This window comes from Furipterus horrens, unplaced genomic scaffold (genome assembly GCF_987537825.1).
Source record: "Furipterus horrens unplaced genomic scaffold, mFurHor1.1.pri manual_scaffold_6, whole genome shotgun sequence".
Taxonomy (NCBI): domain Eukaryota; kingdom Metazoa; phylum Chordata; class Mammalia; order Chiroptera; family Furipteridae; genus Furipterus; species Furipterus horrens.
This window is the reverse complement of record NW_028327176.1, coordinates 24,317,834-24,340,506: the sequence shown is the minus strand read 5'-3', so window position 1 is coordinate 24,340,506 and position 22,673 is coordinate 24,317,834. Positions and strand designations below refer to the sequence as shown.

Here is a 22,673-nt window from a genome sequence, read left to right as displayed (position 1 = left end):
GCACTTTTTACATGATAGACTAAGGGTAAATTGAACTCAAAATAACTTTTTTTTCTTCAAACCCTTTTCTTATTCCACAGGTAGAACAACTTCTGTTTTTTAATTTCCTTGGAACACCATTCCCATGTCTAATTCAATAAATACTGAAGGAAGGATGATAACAAGGTATATTTGTATGTGGTTACATAGTATATCATAAGAGAAAATGTTTTTTCAAAATATTTTGTAAGTTTAGCCTAGGATCGCCTGAAAACTGGAAATGATCCATAGAACAATTCTATAGTCATAAAATGAATTTTTGAAGTCTGATTTTCCCCATAAGAGATTTTCCACACTTAATCATTGAAGAGTTGATTATCCAGAATGTGTAATACACAGACTAGTTATATCTTCTTTTCCCTTCTGCTGCCCGATTTTTGGTCATTTCACAGACCATTAATATTCTCTCTCTGGGAAAATAAAAGCAAATGTAGCTCAAACTGGTATTTTCAACTTTCTATGTAAAGCTTTTGTAGGAAGGGTTATAATTACTGGTTAACACATTACTTTTCTTTAATAAGTATCTGGTTAGGCTCCACTGGACACTGGGGAAGAATTTAAAGTTTAAGATGTCCCTACTCTTAAGGCTCTTATAATATAATTGGGGACACAAGGTTTGTGTACAGTCAAATATTTATGCAAGACAATATACACTTAAATAACAACATGAAAAAAGTATTATCATACAAACATAGTGTATAAAAAAACTTTATAGACCTAACATGATTTAGAAAAGAAAGCACATAGGATGGACTGATAAGATTGTCATGGAAATTCTCAATAAGGTAGTAAAACTTGAGCTAGATATCAAAAAATGAATGGAATTTCAACACAGGAAAAGGAGGGAAAGAAAGAAAATTCTGCACAAAGAAAAAAAAAAAAAAGACTCACAAGAAAATTCCAGAATTCCATGGTCCAAGGCCAATGTATGAAGTCTGTCCAGAAAGTATCCAGCAATGTACTATGGAAAATAGAGACATGCATTAAAGAAGATACAAGATACAAGAAATATTGTGCATAGGACAATGACGCCTCAGTCCCCTTCAAAGTAGGCACCTTGGGACCTCACACAGTTCTCCCAATCACCATCAGCTACCCCATTGTATTTTCCTGAATTTCACTGATGGTCCGAAATCTCTTCCCTTTGAAAGGTGATTTTAGTTTTTGGAAAAGCCAGAAGTTGCAGAGCGCCAAGTATGGGCTGTAGGGAAGGTTGAGTCACCTGGGTGATTTGATGTTTTGCCAAAAAACTCTGCACGAGACATGATGCATGAGCAAGTGTGCTAATCACCAGTTGCCCATAGCTGTGACCTTCTGAATCATCCAAATAGTTTGCACGGAGGAATGTTCAAGCCTAATGCAAAATATGATGCAGATTTGTTTTTCTACTTGCTCAGTCATTTTGAATGTGATGGCCACACAGTACACATGCTCACTCAAGGACATCTATTGCCCCCACTGACTAGTACACCATTCACCTTGGCTGCCAGATTACATCGATGTCACACAAACAATTCTCATTGTATTAACAATGGCTGGACCTTTTCCAGACATACCTCATGTACATGCATACAGAGTATAGAAAATAATACAACAAACTTGTCTTCCCCATCCAGCTTTGTCAAATATTTAATTTTTGCCATATTTGCTTCATATCCACTTAAAAAAAGACATAATAATAGCGATTTCACTAAAGGCTTCTGCATCCTCTATCATTATTCTTCTTCCTCAGCAGGGGTAAAAACTATCCTGAAATTGGAGTTTATTATTGTCATGAATATTTTTAAATGTTTACCATACATGGAAATAGGTAGAATTGTTTCATGTGTTTAAAACTAATATAAATGGCAGCATACTTTGTGTATCCTGCCACTTTTTGACTCGACATTCTACTTTTTGAGGTTTATACATACATATTCTAGTTCCAGCCTTAGTTTATTTATTTTAACTACAATATAATATTCTACTGTGTGACCATACAACAGTTTACTTATTCATTATCAGGTTTATAAACATTTAGGTTGTTTCCGACTATTTTCCAGCTGTAGACATAGCTTCAATAAACATTTGTTTATATGCCTCCTTATGCATTCAAGAGAGTTCCTTGGGTTGTACGAGTTATATAGAAAAGTGAAATTGTTAGGTTGTAAGATGAGGACATCTTTAGCTTTAATAGCTAGATATTGCTAAACTGCCTTCCAATGTGGTTGTACCAATTTATTCTCCACACAGTAGTCCATAAGAGTTCCCACATCTTTCTTATCTTTGCAAGATGGTATATCACTGGCATGGAACTGCCAGGATACCCTGAGTCGATTCTTCCTGCACACTGGCTATCTGTGTGGGTGATGCTCAGTTTTGGAACTCACCATGACCCAGCACAGCCAGAAGAGCAAAGAAAGGAGTGGTGTAGTGGTTGAGGATTAGGTGCACATTTTATCCACTTTCATATCCCCAATATCTTGTATAACCTGGAACTCAGTGAGCAAGGCTCAGGAGATGGGAAATGGACTGGAATTAATGATCAACCTTGATTGGTTTCTAAGCTTGAATTGCCCCATCTGTAATTATGGATAATAATGCAAGGCATCATTCCAAAAATAAAATGAGATATAAATGTGAAAATGTTCTTGTTATGGAAGTCAGTGACATTATTTTCATTTTGTATGTTTTAAAAAAACAAGGTCCATTCACATTTTCTGCTCATCTTAAGTTGCCGTTGTTTTTAAAAGAAGATTGCTCACCATTGCTCCACACTCTCAGACTCTCACTTAGAGATATGATTCTACCGTTTTTACTTGTATGATTCAAATTTACGTCATAGTCTAACCCCTCTTGCACTTTCTAAATTTGTCACTATCCTTGCTATGGTTCCTCCTTCAGGCTCTTTCATCTCCTCAAACTCAGCAAGCCTGAAAGTGAACTCATTCCAAATTTAGCTCCCCCTCAGGACTTCTATATTTCCATTGTTGGCATATTAGAAGCCTGTTTATTGGCCAGGTGTGGTATTATCAGAAGAGGAAGAGAATCGGGCCAGAGAGACTAATTAAGAGGCTTGCACTACACAGCAGAAAACAGATTGTACTCAGATTTGCAGACATGGTGTTTTGTGTTTATTTGGAATGCCTGGAGAATGCTCTCTTTAGGTGAGAGGACACATAAACCTTAAATATTGGCATCAGCAATGTATTATACTTTTAGGTATTAAAAATTCATGCAAACATTTTCAGATATTGGTGCTCAGTTAACAGTTTTGATGTTGAGAAAGAAAGAAAACTGTGTATGAACTCCACATTTATGCTTAAAAAGGCTATTCACAAATTTCATAAAGGAACTTAGCCCATTGTAAATAAACTACAAAGCAGTGGGAACTTTTCATGAGTTTCCTTCCTTCTGTTCCTTTTACGATTAGAACAATTATTCCATCAACACATGTTTAAACTATTCTGATGGTATCAGATGCTCAGCTGGGCAAGTTTGTACTACCAGATGAGTCCTAATTAAACATATTTTTTTCAAAAGTATCTTTTAAGTAACCCAGATGATCATATTCCAGGCTGAAGTTTTGGCTCTAATACCAAGGGGAGGCATGCCTTGATCCAGATAGGTTTTGCCCTGAGTTTAGACCCAGCAAATGAATCTGCTTCCTGCGTCAGTTTGAGAAATGGGTTACCATCACATTGCCTTGAGCTGGGAGCAGGGGATATAAGGAATAACAAAAAACCTCCCTTCGCAGTATTTGAATTACTCAACTGAGCTTTTATTTCTATTTTTTTTGTGTGTGTGCTTTGATCAAGAAAAACACCAATTTAGGTCTAAACTGATTTAGTGAATTTTCCCCTCAAAGAGATGAACATTCTAGATCTATGGGTAAGTGGCTTTAGTACAAGTTTTTTTGGGATTGGGGACTGGAGTCCTCCTACGGGAGTAAGAGTGACTAGAATAAAGCATCTAAAGAAAAAGCCAGTAATTATCGGCAGTAATCTACTCTGGAAACACAGTGTATTAACTATATTTGTTCTGGACCAACTCGGTCTGGCTCAGCAGTGGCCTCACTTGAGATTTGGAACTAGGGTACAAGGCAATACCCTTTAACCGAGGGCATCTAAGGAGAATTTTAGTCTATGTTATATGAAAGGGAACCAGGGAACCATTATGCTCTAATCCAGCGGTTCTCAACCTGTGGGTCACGACCCCTTTGGGGATTGAACGACCCTTTCACAGGGGTCGCCTAAGACCATCGGAAAACACATATATAATTACATATTGTTTTTGTGATTAATCACTATGCTTTAATTATGTTCAATTTGTAACAATGAAAACACATCCTACATGTCAGATATTTACATTACAATTCATAACAGAAGCAAAATTAGTTATGACATAGCAACGAAAATAATTTTATGGTTGGGGGTCACCATAACATGAGGAACTGTATTAAAGGGTCACTTCGCGGCATTAGGAAGGCTGAGAACCACTGCTCTAATATATCTTGGGGTAACATAAATATAATCAGGAGTTTTGTCAAAAATATTATCACAGCGTCTCTCGGTCTACCTCTTCCCCAGCCTGCACTTCCTTACAACCCTTCAATATTTTATTGTCCATTTTTCGCATAGTTTGTACCCTCAAGGATTAGTTATGCCTAAAAAGATATCAGTTACCTACAGTGCACACCAAAGGGCATCCCCTCGAAATTTCTGGCTTCTCAAGAAGATAGTAGAGGTTCCTTTCTCTCTATGTAAGGTTCTAGGTTCTTATCTCACTCATCTTTGCAAGAGCTCACCTGGTAGCAATATTGGGTAGAGGTACCCTGTGCTCTCTTTTGGTGGTGGTATATCTCTGCTTGGTGACAACAAGATAATATCGGGTCTGATAAACTGTTGGCAGGGCAGGAACTTAACAGTAGGATATATGAGACCAGGTTTTTTATCCCTGGCATTTATGGCAATGCAGGTTCAAGGACACCTCTGATGATCTCATTCGGAGGGAGGAAATATTTTTTTTGGAGATGTTTCCTGATCAGGATCCAGTGGTCAGGCTGGAGTTGAAAATCATATGATTATAGATTATAATATAAATGGTATCCCCTGAGATGGGCAGTACAATGGCCCTGACTTTGTTGCAGCTATAAAAAATAATTGAATTAATGGTCAGGTGACAATATAGTATTTAGATAATAGGTAGTTATAATCCTTCCATAGTTAACACTAAAGAGTCTGCATTTGAAATATTGAGCTCATCTTAGTGCCACAGTTTAGAAAGATATTAATATATTAAATGCATCCATAAGAGGGGTCCAGGTGAGCTATCTGAAGATCATGATATATGAGAAAGGTTGAAGGGGATCCAGGAGGATATAACTAAGAGGGAACATCATAGTAGAAGAGGCAATATGAAGTTCAATAGTTAGGTCAGCTCTGATCTCCATAATGACAAATCTAATGACACCTTTCTGTCTCCCTCCTCCTCAATCTCTCTTGACATTTAACACTGTTGATAACGCTCCTTCTTTGCTTCATTGATCCAATTGTACTAGTTCAGCAGAGGGTAAAATTGAATTAGAAATGCAAGATTCTTATATGTGGACACATCTGAGAAGGATAAAGAGGAAAGGGAGGGAAGAGTCTCAGACTGCAATGCACGTCTTAATGCCTGTGACGGAAGAGAAAGATGGGAGAAGGAATGGGACACTTCAGTCTGCAGGGCAGCTCAGAGAAAGGCTCAGCCAGGCCAATGGGGAGCCCAGAGCAAAGACTGCCCATTAGAAGAAACTGCATTGAGTAAGAATGGCTGATAGTGCTCTGTCACTAGTTGGGAGCATCTGAGGAGAACGAGGCCTCTGCAGGAATGCTGTGATGAATCCCAAAAGTACGATGGCTGGAGGTTTTCAGATAATTACACTCTTCAGAGCAGGTGGGTCCTTGAAAGGAGTCCTGTGTAGTTCACTCCAATGGCTGTCATATCATTTCATTTCCACATACTATACCGGGTGCCACCCTCCTAGCCTCTTTTACTGGATTCTCTCCCTTTGCTCACATTCTAAATGTTGGGGTTCCTTAGGAACCCGTTTTCTGCCTATTCCATACATCTTCCCTATAAGCATTCATTTCAATTCACAGTTTCAACTACTACCATTACTGAATGTTGATGCTAACTCCATATGTTAATTCAGGCCATCATTTTCTCTCACCCGGACTGCTGCAAAGGTCTACTAACTGTTCTCCATTCTTCAGTCTTGCCATCAGCCTCCAATTCATTCTGCATGCTGCAGCTAATTGGATATTTCTAAGGCGCAAAGAAGATCATGATATTCCTATGCTAAAAACCCATCAGTAGCTTCCTTTTGTTCTCAGTAAGAAAGCTAAATTATTTAACATGATCTACATGCCCCTTTATGGACTGGTCCCTGCTTACCACTCCAGCCTCAGTTGTTATTCATGCCAAACACAGCAGCTTTCATTTCTTTGAATGTAACATTTATATCATGGTATGGAGTATACCTTTTTGTCTGGATAATTCTCTAATTTTCTTTTAAGTCTCATCTTAGAGGTTCCTTCCTCTGTGAAGATTTCTATAACCTGCAAAGACTAGATTCAGTGCCCTCCTATATGATCCCGGGAATTACCTGATACAGGGCATGTGGAATCTACAGAGAACAGTTAAACATCATGGTGCTAAATATTAAAAATTAATAAAAGGAACAATGTTTTACATATCAGAACTCTTTTTGAGATATATACTGCATCAGAGAGAAAGGAATACTAGGGTAAATAGTTACATATGGAAGGTAGTTCTCCAAAGGCCTATGACAGGCAAACATTCTCAATCCAGTAACACCCCCATCCACAGTCCCAGCCCAACTACAGGCATTTGGAAATATGTGTGGCCATTCTTGTTGATGCCAGTATGGCTGGGAGTAGTCTTGGTGTGCGGGGCAGCGAGGTTATAATGCATGAGGACAGTCCCATGAAATGAAGAATTCTCCTACCCCAAATGCTAATGAAACCTCCATTAAGAAACACTGTGATAGGAGGTATGCAAATCTAGGGGCAGAGCAGAATTGCTCAATAGCACAGAGGAAGCTGAGAGGTGACACGTGAAGACTTCCATCTCCACCCACACCCCATGCAGAGCTCCACCTCACCTGTAAATAAATGTTGAGTACATGCTTTAAAAAAATATGTATTAGTTTAAAAGAGCCAAATTATTAGCCCAAAGCAGCACCTAATCTCTCCTGGCTCTGCTTCCCTGCATCCCAGTATTTATCTCACTGTAAAGAATTATCTGAGAACTTTTCTGTGCCCTCAACTTGAGTTCGGGGACCATGTTCTATTGTATCACAGGAACCTAATATAGTTTGGCACATGTAAGATGCTCAATATATATTTCTGAACTATGATTCATAAAATTAAAAAATTAGCCCTGAAATCTTTTCTAAATGTCAATGCTACATATTTATCACTAATTTTATATTTCCAGTTGAACACATCAAACTTAACTGGTACAAAAGAGAATCATCTGCTTTGATCCAGTGCTAAAACCATCCCCAAATAACCCCAGTTCCTTTCATTATGGCAAATGTTATCTTTTTGAGATCCTCCCAATTATTATATCTAAGCTAGGAGCCTGCATGTCACCCATGTCTCTGCCTGCTCTCTCATTTCCCCAAACCTGTTAATTCCATCTTCCAACTATCTCCTGGGTTCTTTTCCCTCCTCTTCTTCCTTAACATCTCCTACCTTAATTCAGGGTCTCTAGTATATGTTACTGCAGTTACTGCATTTGCTTCCTAAGTCATATCTCCATTCCCATCCCCATCTGCCTTTGAAGACATTCTAAAATATTCATAATAATAGTAATTAATACTTTGTGGGTTTACTGGGGTGCCAGGTACTATTGCCTTTTTCATGTATTTTCTTTTTGACTCTTTATGACAACCTCAGTTTGACATTACTTCCCAAGGGCATTCGGTAAGGTGGCAGAGACAAGATTTAAACCCTGGTAGCCTGGCTCAGAGCTGTGCTATGCTAGGGTATATAACCTTCCGGAATCCTCTGCTATATTGTTTCACATACATGTCTGTGTCTGATTCTCCTCCCCTGGTGTTTGCCCTTGGTGTGGTGAGTCCTTTTGAGCTGGGGTTTGCTGAGTATTCCTTTTCCTAGAGCTTGGTGTATTGAAAGCGAGTGGTGGTGATGTTGCATGTGAGTGGTGGTTATGAAACAGAGAGCTGGTATGGAGACCAAGGAATTCCTTTGGCATAGACAACTGAGAGAGAGGCTAACTGAACAGTGGTTTGGATGTGCGGGCCACTAACTACTATTGCCCATTTTAGCCTTTATGTGCTCCCTACTATATGATGCTTACGTAGGTGGGGGCTTTAAGTTGCTGCAGCTAAGTGGCCAGCCAGGAGTAGAGCACCACCTCCTTGTGTGTCTGGATAACTCCAATGCATTCTTCAGATTTCAGCTTTAGCATCATTCCTATATCTTCCTGTCTACATTAATATCCCTCCTATGCTTCTCACACTTCTATGAGGCTGCAAACTCCTTGAGGACAAGGAGTGTGGCTTTTCTTCTCTGTATTCTATATTACTAGAATCTAATAATCATTGACTCTAAATGCATTCATTACAAGGAGGCAGGTTTTGGCTTAGCATAAGAGAAACTTTTAAAAGTATACTGTAAAGTAGGGAGAGCACAGATTAGTGGCTAAGAGTCTGGCCTTCATGTTATATGACCTCTGTTCAAATTGGTTTTTAGTTTTACTTTGAGCAGTTTAATCTGTCTGTGCCTGAAAAGATGCAGACAATAATATCTATGTTATCAAGTAGTTATGTGAATTAAATGAGATAATACACGGAAAGTAATTGACTCAGTTCCTGGCACTGTGTAAACACTTGGTATGTTAGATATCGCTGTTTTTCTATTATTATGATGACCATTCACTAGCACCATCTTAAAATGAGGCCAGTTGCTTTGGAAGCACTGAGTTCCCTTTTACTAAAGAGACAGTAAGTCCTTAGTCACTTAATACAACCATCGGTTCTTGGAACTGTGGGGAGATGACATGTATCAAAATCAATTTTACCACAGGCTAACTGATATAAACAAGAGTTAAGTTCTTAGGCATCTCATCAATGTCATAACAAAACAATGTTGAACAAATCGATGTTATTTGAGGACCTGCTATATCCAAACAGCAGCAAACCCAGGAGAGATGCTGTAGAAGCAATTTTGACTTTAAAAGATTAGATGATTTCTAAGGATGCTTTTAATCATAGAAGAGGGAAGCTATTTCACTGACTCAAAGAAAGATTGATCATTAGTGTTGCTTCTAGCAAAGTGGAAGAGTGTTAGAATAGGGGGGAAAAAGACATCGGATTTGGCTCTACATACATATTACAAAGAAAAAAATATTTTATTCTTTGTGAGCAGTTAATTGCACAAGCCCTTTTATTTATGTTGAAGCCCATATGGCAAATCAGGCCCTTACATGAAAATCCATCTCTTTTCAAGAGGACCAGCTTGGCTCTGCCAACATGGAACAAACAAAACTTCAAAGACTGTTCCAGCCCTACTGAAATGTCTTTTCTCTTTGAAAGAAGTCTATTAGTGATGCAAATGCAAAGTTATCCACACAGATGATAATCCTAGCAAACAAAACTGTGAAACCATTAGAACGTCTTGTGCAGCATTCAGTCCTGAGAATCCTGAGAATTTGGCATTCCAGCATTCAAAAGGCAGAGAAAGAAAGCAGAACTGTTCCTACCTGGGATAGTCTGTTAGGTCCGCTTACCTGATCCTGGGCTTATTATCCTCATGTTTAGCTTAAAGGGGCCAAACAATCCCCCAAATGTGAACAAGCAGAAGGAAGGCCTGTACTCTGGGCCCCCAGTAAATGCCTTAAAGAGGCAAAAATAGAATCCTTGGCCATGGAATAACATTTAGTCAGAAGTTTAATTCTCAAAATACCAGTGCCTTAAGGTAGACCCACCTAGAAGAAATCCAATGATAAGTAATTATTAGGCAGCAATTTAATTAACGTGCTCATATTACTGATGCTTTAAAATAATTAAAAATCAGACAATTGAAAGGCTACTTGTATAGGTGAATAGATGGTCATGTTCCAATATTTTTTAGTCAATAGAGACTCAGAATAAACTTCTTTGGGAATTTAGTAAATATGCAATCTTACCACAGGCAAAAGGATTGAAAGGATAAAAATGTATGAAGCAGTTAATCATAAGTAGTTTGCTTGACTATTGTTGGATTATATTTATTCTATCCCTAACAGGTTTGATGAGAGCTAGTTCCACAGGAGCCAGCAGGCATTGGGGCACATTAATGGTCAGAGGGTGTGGTACCTAAAGGTATTAGGAAAGTATTTCTGAAGCAACTCTCTAAAGTGGTATTGCCGAAGTGGCCATCACCTGCTTGATTGAAGCTTTTGGAAATGCCTAGCAAACAATTTACTGAGAACAGAAAATTAATCCTCCATCCACACAGGCTTTCTTGGACAGGTATTAACTGTTGGCATTGGTCTCCACATAGACCAGATGTAATGCTCCCAATCTGGGTCTTAAGCAGGGTGGGGCTTTGGGTAGGTAAAGTTTCCGGATCATCACATGTTTGCATTTCAGGTGCAGGAATGGGACTTGTCCACCTTCCACCCTCAGCGACCTGTCCTTTTCAAGGTTGCTGCACAGCTTGCACAGTCCCCACCCGAGTCTTTAAAAATCCAGACATCTTTGGTGAGAAGGTCCATCACTGCTGTAGTTCTGTGTTCTGCCTGCCTCCCACGCCCTCTACACGGGCTGGCTGGAGGCCGCTCCGCGTGTTTTTGCGCCCAGAGCTTCCCATGCCCAACCCACTCCAATCACCTTCCTGCCAGCCCTCACGGCCTGTCGCCTTTTGCACTCTGGCAGGCCAACTCCGAGGGCCGCAGTGTCTGTATCGAAGCAAGCACTGCTCCCTTTTCTCAGGGCGACTCCTTCCCCGCAATCCCAATAAATCTGTGGCGCTCGTTTGTGTCCTGTGTGTACGTGCTTCTCAAGTTTGAGATAGTGGCTGTCTTGCTAGGTAAAACTATGCAACCTGCTTAGGATTGGGACCTCATCCGGAAACGTCAAACTTTGTCATTTGGAGAATCAGAAGTGCTACTTTCTGCCTGTCCTTCCCTCAGTCCTCGGCGCAGGCAAACCTTTTCGGGCATCAGACCGCTGCGGTCCGGGACACGTCCGCGACCGGGAAAGCCGCGGCCGGTCGGGTGGGGTACTGCCCAGTTGCCCGCTCCCGCCGGGTAAGCGCGCATGGTTCGGGCGCGAGTGCGCGCGCGGGCGCGCGCGGCTAGAGAGCGCTCTCTCTGGGATCGCGGCTGCGCAGTCGGGCTGGAGCCGGGAAAAAGGGGGAGGAGGTTGGAGGAGCCTGAGTAAGGGGAGGGGGAGGAGCGGCGAAGGCGGAAGCCATGTTGGAGTTTCACCCGGAGCGAGGGGCTGCGAGCGTTCTCCTCTCCTTGTGGGTGTGACCGGGGTTCGGCGCGGCGGCGGACTGCGGGGGGCGGGGACGATTAGCCCGGTCGTCGTCGTCGTCCGCGGCGGCGGCGGCGGCGGCGGCGGCGTGAGGGGAGCGGCGGCCAAAGCGTGGAGCCAGGCGATTGTGACCTCCGGGGGAGCAGGGGGCCGGCCGCGGCTCCCACTCTCCGTGTGGCCCCCTGAGCGCCCCCCCTCCCCTGATCGGGAGGGAGGCGGGGGGCACCTGGGGCCCGCCATGAACCCAGGCTTCGATCTGTCCCGCCGGAACCCGCAGGAAGACTTTGAGCTGATTCAGCGCATCGGCAGCGGTACCTACGGCGACGTCTACAAGGTAAAGGCGACGGGCGCGCGCCGCCGTGGCTGGGGGGTCCTGACCCCAGCTGCAGGGAGGGACAGGGGTGCGGCAAGATCCAGGGCTGCGGAGTCCGCGCTGCCTCTCTGCGGGAGGCGCTGGCGCCCGGGAGCCTGGGGGAGGAGGCGGAGCGGGCGCCCCGGGCTCCGCTGCCTTGGAACGAACAAAGAACCAAATGTTTAACCCCGAGACCTCCAAGTCCTTACCTGAGCCCTGCCCTGGACGCGCGTGTCGCGGGAGGGCCGAGCAGGAGCGGGCAGCTCTGCTCACCGCAGCGCGGAGAGAGACCGGGCGTTTGTTGCACTGGCGGGGTCAGTGCGAAGAGCCAGACGGCAGGGGTTGCGTGTGTCAAACCTGCGTGCTTCAGGCGGACCTGGCGTTATTCGCGGTCGGCTGGGAGCCTCTGCCCGGCAGGCGCCGTTGTGGTTAGTGCGCTGGGCATTCTCCATCGACAGCCCCTCAATTTTTAGCTTTTAGCGTTCGAATACCAGTTTCTTTCCATTTTCTAAGTAATGATTCTTTTGTAAAAGCGATCAAGTTAGCATTTTTTTTTTTAGAAAAGAGAAACTTTTTTCCAAGTCCGATTGGACTTTGATGCCTTATTAAAACTTTTTTTTTCCCCAGTGACCCGTATGGTTCTTTTTTCTTTTTTAACTGAATTGACTACTTCGGAAAGGTGCTGGTTTGACAAGGTTAGAACTCAAAGCCCATGAGTAGTCTAGCATTCCTATTGTAGAGGGACCACTTCTATATGTGGGAGATAAATCACTCTTCCCTGGCCGGCTCAACTCTTGGCCTCGCAGAGGCTGCCAAGGAGAGAGGAGGATGGTGCCAAATGTGGTAGCAGTCTTGATTTAGTTGTGTATCTTCTTACTAGTAACTGAAGTGGAACAACTCCTGTTTCACATAACACCTTGAGGATGCACAAAGCTTAATGAGACTTTGGAAAGTTTAGTCTTAACTTTGTTTTGCCCATGGTTAAACAGTAGGTTTTCCCTTTTACTCCAGTGTCAGGGATATTACTTAGTTAATACGGTGCAGCCAGTATTGTGCATTGATCTTGTTTTGTGGACCATTTGCTTCCCACCATCACTTATCTCATCGCTTTTCCCCATAGACAGGTGTATTGTGCACATTTATATATGAGGTACTGGACATCAAAGCACTTGGGTCGTAGCAGTAAAAAGCAGACATGTTCCCACTTGGAGTTTATATTTTGGACAAGAACAGCCTTAAACAACCATTTGAATAATTATTTCATTGCAGTTTTATTTTGTGCTGCAGAGGAGAAGACAGGATTAGGATTAGAATTATAAGAGCATGTAACAGGATGACCTGATCTCCTGTGGCGAGTCAGAGGCAATGGGGAGAGATGAGTTATGCCAGATAGAGCACATTTAGTGAAGGTTCTGAGGCTGGAGGTAAATAAGGACCTGCACGAAGCAACCAGAGAGGGAAGATGGCCCGAGAACACAGTGTAGGCCTCTTAGGTCTTATAAGGAAGTGGGACAATAAAATTAAGTTTGGATTTTTAAAAGATCTATGCACTGCAGTGTGGATAGTGGAGATTGGAGGGGAAAGAGCAGTTAGGAAGCCATTGCAATAGTTCAGGTAAAAATAACCGTTATTGAGTTTTGGAATTGGTGATTATTGTAAAAATTGAAGTGAATAGATCCAAATAGCTTACAGCTAGTTAAGGGAGTCTAGTTATATTCAGATGAAAAGTTAACTGAAAGTTTGATGATGTGTATTTCTTAGGTGGCAGTGTATACAGTTTCTTTCTCAGTTCTTTTCAAGAATAACTGGCCACGTATTTAGTATTTTTAGAAGAAAACAGCTGGTAGTTAAGCCACATGTTTAAAAAGTAAACAAATTAAGGTCTGTATTTCCTAAGGACATCTAAGTGCAATAGAGGTATAAATTGATTAATCTTGTCATCTTTTAAAAATAATGATTATAAAAGCTAACGTTTATAGGGTGCTTATTACTTGCCAGGCACTGCTCTGAGATTTTTCCATGTATTAACTTATTGGGTTGGCCAAAAGGTCCATTTAGTTTTTTCCATGAAGTAAAAGACACATTTTTCATTTTCACCAATAACTATTGATGTGGATATTTTGAGTATGTTGGCTATCTTCCATGTTGTATAATGTTGATTGTTCTCAATTAATGTCTTGATTTGATTACTCTCAATTTCAACTGGTCTACCTAACCTTGGAGCATCATCCAGTATGAAACTTAACAAACCACTTTTGACACGTTCGATCCGTCACAGCACCTTCTCCTTATACTGCACAAATCTGTTTTTGTGTTTCACTTGCGTTTTTATCTTTCTTGAAATAATAAAGCATAATATACCAAAAATGTTGCGTTTTTTTTTCTATCTTCAGTATTAAAATGGCCACACACAAAGCTGTCACAATCCAATCTAACAAAATTATTTTGAATGAAGTTAAAGACAACTACCTAAGTAAGCACTACTAGAGCCGACTTACAGAAAAAAAATCAAATGAACTTTTTGGCCAACCCAATCCTTAATCCTCACAACAGCCCCGTGAAATAGACAGTGATTAACTCCATTTTGCAGTAGAAGAAACTGAGGCACAGGAGGCTACAGTAACTTGCTGAAGCTGGTAGGTGGCAAAGCCAAAATTCAAACCAGTTAGCCTTAGAGACTGCATTCTTAACCAACAGGCAGTACTACTTCTATAAAGCTAGGATATTGATAAGTGATGTATTATGGCTGAACTTCCAGTGGAGAAGCTGAGGCACACATTTAGTTCAGCATTTCATTGTAGCCATACTCTGGATCTTTAGTAGTAGTTGGGTTACCTAACCTCTGCTGTGCAGCCAGGCCTCACTTTCTGTAGTCTGCCAAGTGGACATCACATAAGTGCTTGATCCCTGCCTGCCATAGTTTTCCCGTACTAGGGACCCAAAGCAGAAAAACTCTATGTGGTTTTTGGCATTAAACCCCTTCTTGCCAAATAACCCAAAGTTTAAACCTTTTGTATATTTGTCTGTTATGTTTATGCTATCAAGATGACATATTTTTATATTTGTTTTGCAGTTTTAGACATTTTTTATTTATACAAATTATGTTGATTAGAGAGGCGTGCATTGGAGGGTTTGTTTTTAAAAGCCAGTAAATATGATTTGCTCCTTAATTTGTCAGCATTTAGGTGCTAAATGGAATCATCAGATTCCGTAAATAAATTAGAGACCTAATTATTTATAGTCATTCTTTGAAGGTTGGTGTTTTAAGGGATTTTTATTTTGAAGACTATATCCTACCCCAGGGAAGTAATGAGCTTGTTTTATTTCAGGTGGCATAGTTTAGTTAACAAACATTGAACTAGGAAATAGAAGGTCTGGAACTTATTAGCTATGTGGCCTTATAAAATCATTTAGCCTTTCAGAGCTGTTTTGTAGTGAAGGTATTACCATCATATGCCCTTGTGGTTACGGTGTTAAATAAATGACCCGATTTTTACTCAGCAAGTAAGTTTTTATTTTTTTCTAGGCCAAAAGCAAATGTGTATTTCCTCTGTACTGTCTAAAAGTACATGGAAATAACAGGTTTTTTGTTTTTTTTTTAGAAGTTATGCTTTTAAGTGTTCTATAACTGTGGGCTTTACCTGTCAGTCAGATGAAATATCTAGCAAGGATTACCTAGGGACCTAAGGGTTGACAACTAGAGAGAACTCTGTCGTCGGTCCTCGGGAGGCCCGTGAAGCCCTCTAAATTAATAGGCTTTATGTTGTTGTATGTATGTATATTTTCCTGGAGAGATGACTTAATAGCATTCATTACATTCTCAAAGAGGTCGATGATACCTCAAGAGAAAAGAATGAATGATTTGTAGGTTTGTCATTTGAGTTTTCTTGGATAAATTAGTTTGTTGTTGTTTTTTTAACCAGATCATGTTTATCAACATTAATATGATTTCCACATGCGTTTATGCTCTCTTTTCTCAAGAAATTTTTCAGTTTAATTTGTATTATTCTTGCCCTTAAAGTCTTCATGTCCTGATGTTCTTGCAGATTTACTGCTAGAAAGAGGCAGAAGATACCAAAGCTGGAGACAGAGTAAGGCAAAGGTTGTTTTGAAAGACCAGTCTTGATGTTTCTCAGGAAGTATCTTAACTAGTCTCTCGGCTTTACTCCCGCCCCCCGTACTACACCTCTCCCAGATGCCTCCAGCCTTGCGCCTTCTCCTGAGCGCTTGCCCAGTGTCTCCAGCTGACCCTCACAGACCACAGCTTCCTCCAAGTGTGTGCCTTTCCTCATACCCCTTTTTGTGAACAGCCCCAATATTGACAATCTGCTGATAAGGCTTGAAGCCTTGGAATCTTCTTTTACTTCCAGACTGAACTTTGTACGCATTTTTCAAGTGTTGCCGGGTTACTCCAGGGAAAGTAGTACTGTGATTATACAGGGGTGGAGCCAAAGGAGGTTTACAGTTGCATTGTGACATTCTTTTGAGTTAATAGCCTGCATGTCTTTTCCACACCAGCAACTGTAAATCTACTGGGTTGGCCAAAAAGTCTGTTGAGTTTCGCCCATAAAATAAGACGTATTTTTCATTTTCACCCAATAACTATTCATTTGGGTATTTTGAGTACATCAGCTATCTCCCACTATTGTCTTCTAGTGGGTAGAGGCCAGGGTGCTGATAAACAGCTTCCAATGCATACGAATTATTTGGCCAAAATGTCAGTAGTACCAAGGAACTTTGCAAACCACTTCTGACTTGTTTGATCAGCCCCAGCACCTCCTCTGTACACTGCACAAATCATTTTTGCATTTCAGTTGCGTTTTTACCTTTCTTGAAATAATAAAGCAGAATATGCTGAAAATGTTGCATATTTTCTTCCATCTTCAATATTAAAATAGCTGCACAAAAATTCACTAATTGTGGTAAGTTCTTTTTTTTAATTCACGCCGATGTGACAGCTGTCACAATACAACTTAACAAAATTTTTTCAAATGAAGTTAAAGACAACTAAGCACTACTAGAGCCACGGTATGGGGAAAAAACTCAACAGACTTTTTGGCCAGCCCAATACTTTTACCACACCCCTGTATTAAAGGCAGAAGTCCTATGGTCAAGAAACCTATTCAACTTTGCTTAACCCAGCAAACTCCAAACTTACTTGACTATGGGATTCTATTTATCTGTAATACGTTGCTTGTCCTTAGAACTAGTGCCCTGTAAAACATGCTTTGGAAATGTTGATATTTATTTTATCTATGTATGTTTGGATGCCATTTCCTCTGAAGCAGAGCCTGCAGTGTTACTAAACTCCAAAGCAATATTCACATGGTAGCCTGTGTAAACAGACTTGGGAGTCTGTACAAAAGCTGGCAGGAGAAAAATTGAAGACTAGGCTGGGAAACCAGGAGTGATTTGTATGCTCAAGTATTTAGTGAATTATATATTGTCTTATTTGTAACTGCATCTTTCAAGGTGTTCTGATAATATCATCAAACACTAATTCTTAGAAGAGTGTTTCTTAAGAACCTTAATGGAAAACTCAATTCTGAAACCTCACCTTTGATGAGGGGCACGAAGACCCGAAGCATTTAGGAAAGAGCATCTGAAGAAAAAGAAAACACGATTATTTGGGGTTATGCTTATTTTTACTTTCATGGAGGCCAAAGTCTAGAGGGACCAGAGGAAATGGTCCTAAACTTTGGAAAAATTGCTTGAATATTTAAGATAAATTAGGGTAGAAATTCTCAACATAATTAGTTACTTGAGATGAAAAATGATGATGGAACAGACTGTGGGATAATTCCTTTACAGCACTTTTAAAAAAATTAATAACCTCCAAGTTGTGTGGTTTTGATATGGATCTGATTCCCTGAAGGAGGTACTTACCACCCAAGATTTGATCTGTGTACATATGTATTTACTTATGAAAGAAGGTTGAATACATTATTTTGTATTGAGAATAAATAGTTGATAGTTCTCTCTTGAGACTACATTGAACACCCAGACTACATTGAATAGTTATAATATGAAAGGAAATGTGTTAGGAACTGTGGGTGGAATAGCAAAAATGACAAGACTTGGTACTAAGAATTTATAGGCACATAAAATATGTACATACTTTTAGCTATCTTAATTTGAGATCAAAACCTCATTGAACTCATCTTTTTTGACATTTTAAATCTTACTATTTGAGAGGTTATCTAGATAACCAACTTCTAGCATAGCAAGTTTAGTGCTGGGTTCTGGAGTCAGACTGCCTAGTTTCACCACCTGACCATAAGATGCACCTAGGTTTAGAGGAGGAAAACAAGAAAAAAAATATTCTGAACCAAATGGTGTACTAAAATATTTAATAAAATATAACAGAATAATATTTCAACCATGTAAAATGAACAGCAGTCAACAGCAGTATTAAGAACCATGATCACTGTCATTAACAAATGAGGTGAGACTTTAAGGTTTAAGTACTCTTCTAGTTTTCTGGGGACCCCAAGAACTCATCATCACTAGTGTCAGAATTTATGAAGCTCAGTTGCTTGCAATCACCGATATCACTTCCTTCTCTGTCTTCATATATACTATCTTCAGTTCCATCTAAGGCATTGCTAATGCCACATTTTTTGAATGACCGTACAACGGTTTCATCCTTCACTGACAGGTGAGGTAATACACATCATGGTCTGTGATGCAATATTTTCTCCATAAGACACACAGACATTTCCCCCCACTTTTTTTGTGGGGAGGGGGTGCGTCTTATGGAGTAAAAAATATAGTACTTAAAATCCTTCTCTCTGTGCCTCAGTTTATTCAGTTGTAAAGTGAAAGTGCTTAGAAAAGTGCTTAGAACAGTGCCTGACACATAATACTCAGTAATTATTCATTGTTGTCAGTATCTAGTATCATTTGTTATTATATATCTCTCCTGCTATTATCCTCCTAACCTACTCTGCTCCTCATGCTTCTGCTTCAGGATTTTCACACTTTCTATCTATGCCTGAATTCTTCCTTCACCAAGTTTTTCTATGGTTTGCTTCTTCATTTCCCTCAGGTCCCAGCTCAGACATCACCTTTAAATGTCTCTCCCTTACCACACTATAAAAAACAGCACCCTACCCTCACTTTCTGTCTTTACCAGGGATGAATCCAGATTTTGTAAGGGCTTGAACTTTATATACAGTTTGGGGGTCTTCCATTAAGAAAACAGATACATTAGAATAAAATATTAAGCATGAAAGTATTGATTTAGAATGAGAAAAGGTGTACCAACAAAATGCTATAATCCTTTTGAGGTTTTTTTAGACATTTTATCAGAAATACTCTCATAAAATGTTTCCTGTTAACCTGGCTGCTTCTCCCCACCTACAATATTCTATGTCCCAGTAACTTTCAAAACTCATAGAGGCCCATGCATGTGAGGGGGGCTCTGCTCCTTACTGTTCCTAATTTTCATTGTGATATGCATCATCGTATTTATATGTCCATTGCTTTTCTCTCTGCACTATTGCGTGAATGCAGGAAGCCCATAGTTTTTTGTTCTGTATCACTGGAACCTAAAAGAGTGCCTGATACACATTAGAATCTCAGTAAATATTTGTGGAATGAATGAATGAACTGACATGAGGAAAAAACTTGTGCTACATGAGTTTAGAGAAAGGAGATCCTTGTTTCTGGTTGGGAGAAATCACTGCAGGTTTTATAGGGGAGGTAGCATACAAGTCTTGTAAAATATCTGTATACAAAAACCTGGAAGACATACAATACATACAATACATGTTTATTCTGTTATTTTAATCATTTTTTGTTTTTGTTCTGGAAGATGCCATGCTTCAGAATTCCAACTTCCTTGACCTGAGATTATAGGTTTGGGTTCCTATAATGTATTACCTACCTTAGTTCTTAAACTCTGGAAGAATTTTAGATTTGAACATAAATTTAGGTATATTCAAGTAAGACATTTATTTCATTTGTTTAAATTCTCAGAAATTGTTCTTTATAAATCTAAAGTATTGACAGTGAATAGAAGTTTTCTAAGATTCAAATTTCTCTTTGAAATGACTAAATGCATCACTTGCAACAAATACTGTTGTTGTTTTCATTGAAATGACAGATTCATTTAGTTCTTTTTCAAGGGAATGTCAAATATTTAAGCATGAATAATCACAGTGTGTCAGTAAAAATGGTGTTCTGTGGAAAAGCAGCGAGGACCGCTTGCAACTCACATCACACGTGCTGTTCTTGGAGACACCGTTGCACTTCGGTATGCAGCAGTTCATCGAATAGAATATTAAAATGACATGCTTTCAAGGGTCAAGATCTAATAAAATTAATGATGTGTATGCTTCAGCGGGGGCATTCTTAAGTGAAAATGGCTTTTCTTTTTCCCCTGTGAGCACCTAGTGAAGAATACAGTGACTGCTAGTGCATTGTGGGGCTGCTGCCTGGTCTGTGCTAAGGCCCAGGCAGTTGGGCCATCATTGCTTCTGCACTATTAGTGCAAATATCAGCACAGCAAAAGGCAGGGAATGACATTTTAGAATTACTGTTAAAATAGTTTTGACTTTTCAGACCCTCAAAGTGTAATCCCAGGGACCCCGGGAATTGTGCATGAAGTAAGCTAAAAGTGAGGTAATGGTGATGGGCCAGACGAGACAAATAGAAGTAAGGAATGGATAAGGGGGACACAGATTAGAAGCATCATAGAAAAAAAAAAACGACACAGCTTGGTGGAGAAATAGGGATGGAGAACAAGGATTCAAAGAGGGTTTGGCAATTTTAAGGCTGATGGAGGAGCACATAAGAGACACTTTATAAATATTTGTTCAAATAAATTAATAGTTGCAGAATGATATCAGTTACAAAGACAGTAAAATTGAGAAGGGGGGAGCTGTGATGAAGTTTGGATATTTTATTGGCAAAGAAAGAGATACCTGTGATATTTCATTTTTTTCTTGCTGTGGTTACTCTAAAGAAACCCTAATACATAATAACTTTTATGTTTGTTTTCTGTGGAGAATAAGAATTCTTTAGTAGTGTCTTTAGAACTAAGAGAAACGATAAGGGTCAGTGCCTTTCTCCAGCTCTCACTGAGGGATTGATTACCAGGAAGATGTGCAAACCTATGTCCCGTGGAAGCGTCCTACGGGTGTGGAGGGTAGTTGGTATAAGGAATCAATGAGGAACAGTAGACTCTGGGCTAGGTATTTTTATTCTGGCGTAAAGTTTTAGAATGTTTCTTGTTTTATTCTGATTATGATGTATATATACATTTTAAGAAAGAATAATGGGACAGCTGGAAGCCCATTGAGAATAGTTAGGAGGATGTACTTGCTGTCTGCAGAGTTGTTTTCTGGAGTCATTGGAATGGTTGGCAAGGATCCTTAGTACAGGTGATTTAGAAGGTAAGAGATGGTGACATCTTTTGCAGTAGGTTGTTGAGGAGTTTGATCCTGCTCCTTCTTTCTAGAACCATATCATTTTTATCTTTTTCTTAGTGTGCCCCTCAGTATTTATTGAGCATCTGTGTTGAGCTTTGTACCATGGCTGATGCACATGTCTTTCCTCTCTTCGAGGAAGAAGTAGACTAGATACAGGGACAGTACTAAGTAATTTAATTGCAGCAGTAAGTAAAATGGAGCATCTTATGATTATATATTGAATTATGTGATTCTTGATAAAACTTCAGAAGATCAGAAAATGATTACAGTATATGGCTTTTTAAAAGAGACATGATGGAAACTGGACCTTAAAATGTGGTTTAGGTTTAAATAGGTGAAGTGGATGACATTGTAGTTGAGGTGAGTATTGTAGAATGAATAGCTGTTAGGGGAAAACTAAGCAAGAAGGGATCGTATAGGAAACATGTCAAACTGCATCAAATGGTATGTATTGGAGAATAAGGGAAATACTGGATGTTAATAACAACTCATTATAATAATAGCAAATAGCAAATTTATGGAGTACCTACTATATACTGGGCACGGTCTTATGTAAGCACTTTGTGTGTATTCCATTTTAATCCTCCTTATAACCTTATAAGGTAGGCATTATTGATATTTTCATTTTACAGATGTGAAAATTGAGGCACAAAAAGAAAAGTCAAGAATAAGTCCAAAGTCATACATCTAGTAAGTGGTGAAACGGGGCTTTCAGTTCAGCAGTCTTTGCTCCAGAACCCAGGCTTTGTAGTCACTATGTTTTCCTCCAGAGAGGTAGGTGAGACCAAAATATGTCTCGAGAAACTGTCTCCAAGGGTATATGTTAAACATGATAGAAATAAAGGAACTATTGAAGATGTTTGAACAGAAGCGTAGATAGTGAATTACTCGATGGTAGGGACCACTTCTGAATCCTGTGGGGGATAGGTAGGTGTGATGTAGGGTGGACTATTAGCCCTCAGTGTGATATTTCAGATTATCTGAAAAATGGTGCATTGGTTCGAGAGTGAGTGGTAATGATATGATTTAGACTAATGACAGGGAGTTTGGAGCATAGCTGTCCTGAAGAGATGGGAAAGCTGAGTGAAGCAAGGTAAGGAATTGGATCTTGGACATAATGTATTTAAATAGAAAGGTGTCATCCCATTTCTCTCCTCCCCATCCTTTTCTCCACCCCCTAGAGTGGTAGACTAGTAGAGTTATGTATAAAATTTTAAAAAGACAAGAATTCTTCAATGATGGGAGCCAAGAGAAGGGACATATTTTGCCCTGAAATTTCAAAGGAAGAGAAGTCCTTGTCTAACTTCCTCCTCAC

At 40.0% G+C, this 22,673-nt stretch overlaps 1 protein-coding gene and 1 long non-coding RNA gene across 4 annotated transcripts in view; one reads left to right on the top strand and one right to left on the bottom strand.

The window, feature by feature from the left end:
• Nucleotides 1-12,231, bottom strand: part of LOC150005861 (uncharacterized) — a 63,945-nt gene extending 51,714 nt beyond the window's left edge. The window contains exons 1-2 of the long non-coding RNA XR_016511900.1: nucleotides 12,134-12,231; nucleotides 931-1,000 (exon numbers count right to left, since the gene is read on the bottom strand). This is a non-coding gene — a long non-coding RNA (uncharacterized LOC150005861). The remainder of the gene's footprint in view (nucleotides 1-930; nucleotides 1,001-12,133) is intronic.
• MAP4K3 (mitogen-activated protein kinase kinase kinase kinase 3) overlaps nucleotides 11,642-22,673 on the top strand; it is a 130,513-nt gene continuing 119,481 nt past the window's right edge. For all 3 annotated transcript variants that reach the window (XM_090281187.1, XM_090281186.1, XM_090281185.1), the window contains exon 1: nucleotides 11,642-11,906. In XM_090281187.1, the coding sequence (XP_090137313.1) occupies nucleotides 11,811-11,906 (96 nt within the window). In that variant the 5' untranslated portion in view covers nucleotides 11,642-11,810. The remainder of the gene's footprint in view (nucleotides 11,907-22,673) is intronic.